Source organism: Rhinolophus hipposideros (assembly GCF_964194185.1).
Source record: "Rhinolophus hipposideros genome assembly, chromosome: 8".
NCBI lineage: Eukaryota > Metazoa > Chordata > Mammalia > Chiroptera > Rhinolophidae > Rhinolophus > Rhinolophus hipposideros.
The window spans coordinates 90,380,341-90,391,655 of record NC_138054.1 but is presented as its reverse complement, the minus strand read 5'-3'; the positions used below and the strand labels follow the sequence as shown (position 1 = coordinate 90,391,655).

Sequence of the window (11,315 nt, the reverse complement as noted above, 5' to 3'; positions counted from 1 at the left end):
CCTGTGGGCTCCGAACACTGATGGGGAGAGGCTGGTGCCCGGCCATGTGAGAGCAGCACAGGAAGGTTGTGATGCCAGCCCTGGGTCATCAAACGGGTGAGCGTCACAGGGAAGGAGTTTTATGGTCCATAATAGCTTTCTGTAAATGAAATTGCTCCTCCCTACTGGGCAATTCAGTTATATCCGAGTTAACCCAGGAAAGTCTTATTCATATGAACTGTGACATGTATGAGTCAATAAGTGAGTGTCACCCAGAGACTTAAAGAGGCCCTGTGGTCCTTTCAGTTCTAGGACAGTCACCTCCAGGGCTGTTTGGAGGCCAGTTCTGCTGTTTTGACCCTCTCCGGATGAAGCTAATGGGGTAACGGGTGGTAGGATAGGCTGGACAGGGGTCCTCCATATGCTCTTCTCCTCCTGGGTTTAACCAAGTTCACCAGCTACGTGTCAAGTGCAACCAAAGACTCATTTTTCTCTTATGAGCATCTCATTTAGTCATTCAGTTTCCATAAAGCACCAAGTTGTTGAGAAATAATTATTAAAATATTGAGTAATGACAAAAACAGTGACGTTTTTCCTCACAGTGATGATTTCATAATTCCAGTTAGGTCTTCTGGAATTTTCCACAGGGAGCCCAGGAAGGGCGAAGAAAACCTTTCGCCTGCCTTTAAATGTAATCTGGAGTCCACACACATTTATGAACCTAAGCCTGTATTTTGCAGCATGTCAGTTTCTCCCTGAAAGGCTCTGAGCAAAAAATGGTACCTTCTGAAACATGGTAGAACTTGAATGTTCAAGTTTAAACCAAGAATGATTTTCCACTTGTCCCAGCGGCTGCAGCTGTGCCTGGGGCATCCCCAAAAGGCTTACACAGCAGTTCGTTCTCAGCTGGGCCATCCGCTGATCACAATAGCCCTTTGCGTTTATAGAGTAACTTAAACGTTTCAACACACACAGAGCCACAGCCCCTGAGGATACTTGTGAAAGGGGAAAACAATGTTTGCCATTTTATTACAAATGAAATGACCCCCAGCCATTGATTTCTTGGGAAGAATTACGCAGGTTGCACTAAGTCTCTGAGTAGAGAATGGAAAAATGTGTGTCTATAGGGTGTGAATTAAGCTATTTGCTGGATGTGATTTGTTGCACTGCCTACGTGAACAGAACAAATGAGTCATCAGTGCTGTAGAGATATGTATAGATTTGTAAACATTAACCTAGAATTCGAAAGAGTAACTATGGGTTTAGGATAAACTTATAGAATCAGAGATTCTATTTTAAATATATGTAAATGTCACTTAGTCCTCTGTTTATGGGGTCTCTACATTTTGTTAAAAGGATAAACTAGTTTAGAAAGAAATGCTTATAGGAAAATGATAACTTAGCTCCCATGTTTCAAGTTCTCTGTCAAGATAGATTTTAATCCTTTAATGTTATCCTTCCTTCGTTTGTAATCAGGTCTTTGCTGGTGGCCTGAACTTCTCACCTCCGATATATACACACACAGAAGCAAATATCTATAAGAACAAAGAAAATGTAGTTAAATAGGACATATTCCCTGGTCATAATGAAATTCTAAGCTCCCCATATCCATTACAATAATGGGTCATTCCTTTCAAAACAGAGATCCATAGTTTTCAGTAGAGCCACAATTTTGAAGATTTGCATCAAAATGTGTTTTTTAAAGTGTCTACTTGTTTCAGACACTTCTGGCTGCCACGTCAATCCTCTCAACCTCCTGTCTTACTTTAGTTAGTTCTGAGCAGACTTCTGTCATCTTGGCTGGGCGTAGGGGGGCCATCCCTGGTAGCAGGTGATGCAGGGGGACCAATCAGCATTGACTCCTGCCAGCCCAGAGCTGTGGGGAGATAGACCCTGAGGTCTAACCCTTGACCAATGGTGGAAGGAGCCAGTGGACAGATTCTTCCCCCATCTTTCTCCAGGAAGACTGTTCTGAAACAGTTTCCTAATGTTCCTCAGAGGGTCTCACCAAATGGACCCACCCGGCCAACTCAATACTGCAACCTTGAGTTAGCTTTCCTTCCTCCTATGTCTGCCTCTCTGACCCTCACTTCTGCTTCCAGGGCTTACACTCACAAGTAAACTACCGTCACATAAGCCCATGGAAATGAAGTTTTAATATTCCGTTACAGTTTTGTCACGTATGCTTCATTGTCTCATGATGACACCTGCTGGAATTGTGTTGGTGATGATTAAGTAGCTTATCTACCTATGAACCATAGGGGCAGGGGAGGTCAGGGGAAGGGAAATGGCCTTTAAGTTTCCAATCCGGTCATATCTCTTACCAAATGTGTGACCTTGGGCAAATCACTTAACCTCTCTGGGACTCATTTGTGAAAAACCTTAACACAATAAAACTAGAAATTAATGACAAATAAAAAAAATGATAACACCTGTCACTTGGAAATTTAAAAACTTCTAACCACTCAAGTCAACAAAAAATATAAAATGAAATTGTACAATATCTTGAAAATGACAACGATGAAAACATAACACAGCTAAAACGTGGAGGAAAATTATAACGTATAATCCCTATACCAGCAAAAATGAAAAGATGTAAATGAATGAGTTAAACACCCAACACAAAATAGATGACAAGCATACAAGAGACGACAAAAATTTTTTTTTTCTCCAAAATTCAACGAAAATTGACAACCCTCTGGAAAGATTGCTCATGGGGAAAAGGAGATAAGGAAAAAATAAACAACACAAAGAAAGGACAAAACTACTAAGTCAGCAGAAATGTAAAATAAAGTAAGACAATATTATAAAAACTTTATACCAATGAAGATGAAAACTGAGACTAAGTGGGCAGATTTTTAGAAAAAAATATAAACTTGTCAAAATCAACTGGAGATGAATAGAAAACCCAATCCCCCTATAAATTAATTTATAACACAATCCCAATCAGAATATCACCATGTTAAAGGGGATCCAATATATGGTGATGGAAGGAGAACTGACTCTGGGTGGTGAACACACAATGGGATTTATAGATGATGTAATACAGAATTGTACTGAAATCTATGTAACTTTACTAATAATTGTCACCCCAATAAACTTTAATTTAAATAAAAGAACATCATCATGTTAGTTTCTATAACTGATTATAAAGGTCATTTAGAAGAATAAACAAGCAAAGAATAGCCAGGAAAACCTCCCCAAAAAGATATGCAATTTTGGGGATATTGATTAGTATATCCAGATATATCCATTATAAAACCTGTGTGATTAAAGCAACATGGTATCAATATCTGCAACTATAGACAGACAAACCAAACAATAGAAAATCCAGAAATATAATAAACACACCTGAATATAGAAATCTATTAGTATAAGTTAAGGCGAAATCTCAAATCAGTGAAAAAATTTAATGTGATATTGAAATACCCGGACGGCATAGAAAAATATATAATGGAGCCCATCCTTATACCATACACCAGAATGTATTCCAAATGGGTCAGATTTTGATGTAAAATGAAAAAGACATGGGGAAATTCCTTTATACCTAAGAGTTATAGCCCAGAAAGTTTCCTAACTATGACTCAAATCCCAGAAGCCATAAGGAAAAGGATTGATTAATGTGTTCACATAAAAGTGTAAAATTTGCATGGTCAAAAGCACCATAAGCTAAGTAAAACCACAAACAACAAAGCAGGGAAAACATTTACAATTTTTATTGCAGACAAAAGGGATTCATTCACTAGGTTGAGCCATCTGAAATTGCTGGTATCTGACCATTTTTGACCTCACAAAATAGCAATTTCATATGGTTTAACTTAATACCTAATATGTAAGGAACTTCTAAAAATAAAATGGGCAATATTCCCATAGTAGGATGGACTAGAGATATGAATGCACAATTTACAAAACACAAAAGCAAGTGGCTTACAGCCACATAAAAGGTTCTCAAGCACACTCACAGGATCTATCCCAAAGATACACGGCAAACATGCCCAAAAGATACATGCAAAGGCAACTCCGTCCAGTACCATGTACAATAACAAAAGACTGGAAATGACTCACATGTCCAAGAGTAAGTCCAAGGGTTATCTTGGATATTCTTAGATGTTTGTACCCTGTTTCCCCAAAAATAAGACCTCCCCCAAAATAAGCCCCAGTTAGGATCTCAGCCAGACTGACATATTTAGTACGTTATGACGATGTTCTAGAAGAAGACAGGACTATATTTGAATAAATGTAGATTGTTGTACATGAAAAAATACGACATCCCCTGAAAATATGCCCTAATAGAGCAAAAATTAATATAAGACCAGGTCTTATTTTCAGGGAAACACGGTATTCTTATGCATATTTTTAAATCTGTTTTTCAATTTGTGCATGCACGCGCCCACATACACACATCCTCCTGCTGAGATTTTATACTGGCTTTGCACTGAATCTGCAGATCAATTTGGGCAGAACTGACTGACATCTTTACAAAATTGAGTATTTAAGCCATGATCATTTAGTTAGGCCTTCTTTAATTAGTCTCAATAATATTCTGTAGTTTTCTATGTAGAAATCTTGAACACCTTTTGTTAGATTTAGTCCTCTGTTTTTGATGTTTTTTGAAACTTGTCAATTATATCTTATTTTTAAATTTTATTTTCTAATTGTTACTAGAATGTAGAAATATAATTTTTACATTGACCATGCATTCAGCGACCTTGCTAAATTCACTTATTAATTCTAATAGTTTATCAGTATATTAAAAACAATGTTTTTTTACTTAACCAATTAAAAGATCTGTAAATGACAGTCTGCTTCCTGCTTTTGAATCTTCATATCTTTTATTTTTCTTGATTTACCAAACTAGAGATTACATTTTGCAGCCTTAATTTATTAAAGTCTAATATCTATTGTATCTTTACCACCTCTCAGATAGTGCAAGGACCTCACAACACTTCAACTGTATTATTCACCCTTTTCTCACCTTTTATGCTATTGTTGTCACATATTTTAATTCTGTATATATTTCTACATATTTAACCACCAATAACTTACCGTTATTTGTTTTATATAATCAATATTCATTTAGATTTACCCACTTTTTACTCTTTCTGTTGTTCTCTAGGCCTTCCTGTATCTCCATGCCTCCCTCTGAAGTAATTTTCCTTCTGCTTAAAGAATTCTCTTTAATATTTCCCTTAAAGTGAATCTGCAGGTGTAAAATTATCTCAGCTTTTATTTTGTCTTTGAATATCTTCATTTTGCCTTCATTTTTGAAGCATATTTTCTCTGGGTATAGAATAGATTTCAACACAATCCCTACCAAAATTCCAGCAGCCTTTTACACAAGAGAATCTTATCCTAAAATCCATAAGGATTTTCAAAAGGATCCAGAATAGCCAAAACACTTTTGAAAAAGAAGAACAAAAATAGAGGACTTACTCTTCTCAATTTCAAAACCTACTACAAAGCTGCTACTAGTAATCAAGACACTAGTACTGAGGTAAGATAGACATATAGATCGATGGGCAGAATTGAGAGTCCAAAAATAAAAACATACATCTATGGTCAATTGATTTTCAACAAGGACGCCAAGACTATTCAATGAGGAAATATAATATCTTCAACAAATGGTGAGTGCTGGGACAACTGCAAAATAATACATTTGGACCCCTACCTCACACCATCTATAAAAATTAGCTCAAAATGGGTCAAAGAACTAACTGTTAGAGATAAAATTATAAAATTCTTGGAAACAGGCATAAATATTAATCACCTTAGATTAAGCAACAATTCCTAGATATAATGACCAAAAGCAAAAGCAACAAAGGAAAAATAGATAAACTGGACATCATCAAAATTAAAAACTTTGGTGCATCAAAAGACTATAAAGAAAGTGAAAAGACAACCCACTGAATTGGAGAAAAATTTACAAAACATATATTTGATAAGGGTCTTTGCTCCAGAATATATTACAACTCAACTGAAAAAAAAGACAAATAACACAATTTTTAAATCGTCATTAGTCATTAAGGAAATGCAAATCGATACAAAGGAAAACGAGATACTAACTTCACATGTACTAGGATGGCTGTAATTTTTTAAATGGAAAAGAACAGTACTGGTGAGAATGTGGAGAAATTGGAACCCTCATACATTGTTAGTGAGAATGTAAAATGGTGCAGTCTCTTTGGAAAGGAGTCTGGCAAGTCTTCAAAAGTTAAATATAGAGTTACCATATGGCCCATCAATTTCACTCTTAGGTATATATCCAAGAGAATTGAAAACATATGTCCCCAGAAAAACTAGTACACAAATATTTATAGCAGCATTATTCATAGTAGACAAAAAGTGGAATTAACCCACATGTCCATCAACTGATGAATGGATAAACAAAATGTGCCTACCAATCAATGGAATATTACTCAGCTGTAAGAAGGAATGAAGTACTGACACCTGCCACAACATGGATGATTTTTGGAAACACTACACTAAGTGAAAGAAGCCAGTCACAAAAGGCCACACATGGTATGAATACATTGATGTGAAATATTCAGAATAGGCAAATCTATAGAGACAAAGAATGTATTAGTAATTGCTAGAGGATGAAAGGAAGGAATGGGGAGTGACTGCTAATGGGTGTGGGATTTCTTTTGGGGGTGATGAAAACGTTTTGGAACTAGTAGTGATGGTTGTACAACCTTGTGAACAATTTAAAATCACTGAATTGTACACTTTAAATGGTGAATTTTATGGTGTGTGACTTGCATCTCAATTGAAAATTTTGAAAAACAAATCGTCGCATTTCTTGGATATTTTCAATACACTATTATACATATCACTTTATTTTATTCATTGATTTCTGAGACTTGCCTATAATTTTTTTATATGTATAATATTGTCTTTGCCCTATTTCAGTGTCAAGATTCTACCACCAAAAATCAGGTTTTCCCTCTTTTTAAGTTTTTGCCTCTTTTCTTATTCTCTTGAACAATTCATATAAAATAACAATTACCTGTTCCTTGAGCATTTGGTAAAACTTGCCCTTTGAGCCTTTGGTGGAGGTGGAGGGTTGAGCTATGTACTCTGACCATCATTTCTATCTCCTTAATTATCACTAGTGGATTCATATTTTATATTTATTTCTTCTTGAGTTTTATTAATTTGTATTCTTCTAAAAATATTGTCAGTTCACCTAACTTAAAATTTTTCTGGTATATGTTTGTTTATAATATGACCTGAATTTTTTCATTTTATATGCAATTATGAGCCCTTTGATTTTTTTTTTTTTTTTTTTTTTTAGAATACAAATAAAAGTTTATTGTACAAAATTAAGGCCTTCACATTTCATAGTTCACTAAGGCTAAAGGAAGAATAGGTAATTTTTTAAAAACCTGAACAAAATTTTCACTTTTACTTCCCCCCACCCCCAACTATTAAAATGGCCTGACCAAATGTTATCAAAACAAACAATATAAATAACACCAAGTCCTTTAAAGACAACTATCCCAAATGCTATTTCTTGGCATAGGTGATCTTCATGGCATGGGATGGTGTGATCTTAAATCCTTGTAAAGCATCCCTGGCAGCTCCAGCCTGTCCATCATTTTCAAATTCAACAAATGCAATGTCATGCCTCCCAGGTACCAAACGTACTTCCTTAAAACCAGGGAATTGATTAAACAGCATGGATAACATCATCTCATTAGTCTCTTCCGGTAAATTATTGAGGAATAAAATATAGTTTGGAGGGTAATCAGGGACCTGAGGATTTGGTGTAGCATTTCCTTGGGTATTAGCTGAATTTGGTGTTCCCTGACCGGGCTTTTTATTTGCCGTCATTGCTGTTTGTTCCACTGTCTTGGCTTTTTTCTTTTCTTTCTTCTTTTCTTTGTCAGCAAAAGTGCCACGCATTTTGGATATTATGTCAGAATCTGTTTTTGCATACTGGATTCGCATTGGTTTACCATAAAATGGAAATCCCTGCAACTGCCTCAGGGCATTCGTGGATGAGCCCAGTTCTTTAAATATAACAAAGGCTTGTCCCCTCATCTTCATGGTCTTTAAAGCCACAATATCTACCACATGGCCAAATTGAGAAAACAGGGCATACAGGGATCTCTTCAATTCTTCTTTTTTAATTTTGTCATTCATATTGTTGATATAAATTGTATGATTTGGTCGGATATCCATGTTTTGGGTTAAACTGTTCAAACAGCCCGAGGCCAGCGCCGGGGCCACCTGATTTTTAATGCTGTTATCGATGCCTTCTCTTTCTTTTCTTCAAACTCTTACAAGAGGATTGTCTTCCTTTATTAGGTTTTCAATCATTCCTCCTTGTAATACATGCATTTAAGACAATAAATTTACCTGTATTATTTTAACTGAAAAAAGCTTTGAGATGTGGTGTTTTTGTTGTTAATTCTAAATATTTAATAGTTTCTAGTTATATTTCACTTTGTATATTGTTAGGATGGTGGAGGCTTTTTTTTAAAGTTATCTTAAAAATAATGTCTAAATTATTTACCCTATGGTCAGGGAATAGGGTCTGTGTTATATCCATTGCATGCATTTTACTGAGATTTCTTTACGGCCTAATAGTTGGTCAACTTTTATAAATGTTTTGTATATAGTTGAAAAGGATGTATAGTGATCAAAATTATATATATATATAATATATATGCATAATATATCATATACTATACATACATATATAATAATATATATATATTAAATCTCAATGATATTAGTCAAAGTCTCATCCTTATTTTTTTTTTTTTGCCCATTTGGTATCTTGATATATTTGTTTAAAAACTTTTTCAATGTTTTCAGCTTAGGGTAGAGTAGAGACTATATTTTATTCATCAGATGATGTAAAATCTAATGAATTCGGTATTGTTGGTTTTTTATGATAAAATATTCATATGTATGAAACCTCTCATTTTTCTCTTCTTCTCAGCTTCTTGACTGCTCATATAAACACATAGACTGCCCAGCCTCCTCCTTTGAACGAGGCAACCCTGGGCTTACATCTTCATTGGGCTCTGGAAGCCTCTGACCTTGACTGGAACTAGAGGGCACTTCTAACTCAGAGGGAACCCATTGGCCTCAGACCGGAAGCATGTTCTCTAACAGCTTTATCAATACTACATCTGATGTTGAGAGTTTCATCTTCCCGACTTCTGTGCCTGCTTTGGGGTGGAACTCGGTAGAGAAGTTCCACACACTTAAAAGAAGTTGGAAGTGCTTGACACCTATTATAAGAAAAGTAGTCAGTGGCCTTATGCTGGGAGGTGCCACCTATCTGGGCCTGCGCCAGGCGTCTGCTCCTGCTCTGCAAGTCTGCTTCTCAGACAATGTCAGGTCTCCCCCCACAAACCCCCCTCTGGTCCTCTGGACTCCACACCTTCACTACGGGGCCTGAGTTTGGACCTCAGCTCTTGGAGATCACACCTTCTTTCCAGCACATATTTCTAAAAAGTTGACCAACTATTGGGCTGTAATGAGATCTCAGTAAATCACATGGAATTAATATAACACAGATCTCTCTCTGACCATATGTAATTCATGTAAAAGTTTGTTAAAAAGAAAAAAAAATCCCTCAAAGAACCCTACCATTCTAATTGAGGGAGAGGACTTTTCCTCCACCCTCCTAGGTTCGAGAGCTGGGTCTATGAAATAAACAGACAACCAGCAGATTAAGAGGAGAAAAGGTATACAAATTTATTAAGTTTTAATAGTGTGTGCACGGGACATCACAGAAAAAAAGTGAAAAACAGGAGGTAAGATTTAAAAGCTTGTAGACAACCTTAGTAGGGAAAGGGGTGGGGGGGCGGAGGCCTCTCGGGGGAGGGAGTGGTTTTTAGGGAAGGCGACTGGGCCTTAGAAGAGCAGATGGGAGGTAGGATCGACTGTGACAAAGTCTGGGTGTGGTGTCGACTCCCGCTCTCCTGTCCTGTGCTAAGAGTCCATCTTCCCTGGCTGATGAAACTCCGGGAGGCGGGGAGGGGATGTATGAGCATTGAGCTCCTTCTAGAAGATCTGCGTTCGGGCTGAAAACGGGGTTTGGAGAAAGCCTCTCCCTGCATTGGCTGGTTTTCAAGAGCCTTCTGCTCAAAATAGTCAATATACCAACGTGACGTATTTTGGGTTGACATGTCCTGAACTCCTTCACTAGCAATATACAGGATGAAATCTGAATAGAAAGTATTATTTTGCATCCCCTTTCTCACTGTTCTGAGTTTCTGGAAGGCAGGGGAGTGGGGTCAATAACGTGTCGAGGGGCTTTCCAGCTCTCTTACTATAATCATTTTCTTGGAAGATCTCTTATTTCACGGTGCCCACGAGCTGTCCTCTTCTGAGTACACATATCCCCTCAGGTTTCTTCTGTCATCCTAGCCCAGCCTCTCCCCATGTGGTTCTATTACAGCAACCCACACAGGGCTGGTGACTTTGCCACGTTAAGGCTGCCTAATTTCGTCTGAGGTGCCGCTTTATTTGGAATTTTTATAAACTTGTTTTGTTCATAGCTTCCGACTCACCATCTATTCCATCCACCTCCACAGAGCAAATGGAAATGAATCCTTTTATGATGTTTCCTTCTTTCTAAACTGGAAAGTTGGCAGCCACGTGGCTTAGAAGTGAGTCGGAAAGTCTGTGTCGAGTTGGCAACGTGACCCTTCTGAAGATGAGGGACGTTTACAAGTTTGTTTATATAAAACGACAGAGCCTGAGCTGTGTTTACTTGGCTCCACATTGGAATTCTGAGCAGACTAAGAGATGAACTCTCATTCCGGAGAGTTCTCACCATAGGGATTATCACTCTCAGATGGGGGGAGGGGAGCTGTACTTCATTTCCGTCATGATTATTTGCTTTTCTTTCCCCATAACACTTTACCTCCAAAGCAGACGTTCCCCAGCATTGTCCCTTTCCAGAAAGATCTGGTATTAGAATGTCACAGTATTTATAGGAAGTATGCAGACAACTGACAAAGTAAGTAGGTTGGATTTGACCCATCTGAGTCACAAAACAGTGATGATGGAGAGAGGATGCTATATGAGTTGGCCAGAGTGCTTCAAGGATGGAGGGAAAACCCTTTCCTTACTTAGATCTGGTCTCTTTGAGCAAAGACACCCAGACAAAAAAATAAGTTCTAAATCAGTTCATTCCCTCGCAATGTATCAAACGTGGTTCTGAGTTTCAGGACACAGAGGTACACAAGAGTCATTCTTTAAGTTCAAGGAGCTCACCGTCTACCCAGGAAGATAGGCAGGTTGACGGACACCCACTCTGCAGGGCTGAAAAACTGAACCTGGGCGGCGGCCAAAGAGCCTCCAAGAGGGGG

At 37.5% G+C, this 11,315-nt stretch overlaps 1 protein-coding gene across 1 annotated transcript; it reads right to left on the bottom strand.

Moving 5' to 3' along the window:
* Window positions 1-7,277: 7,277 nt before the first annotated feature.
* On the bottom strand, window positions 7,278-8,199 carry LOC308500515 (U2 small nuclear ribonucleoprotein B''). The gene has a single exon (XM_081055524.1). The coding sequence runs from the start codon at window positions 8,161-8,163 to the stop codon at window positions 7,486-7,488; it is 678 nt and encodes a 225-aa protein (XP_080911650.1). The 5' UTR covers window positions 8,164-8,199; the 3' UTR covers window positions 7,278-7,485.
* Between the last annotated feature and the right edge of the window lie 3,116 nt (window positions 8,200-11,315).

Coding starts and splice junctions, on each gene's coding strand:
- LOC308500515 (XM_081055524.1), bottom strand. CDS start 8,163: ATGGATATCCGACCAAATCATACAATTTATATCAACAATATGAATGAC.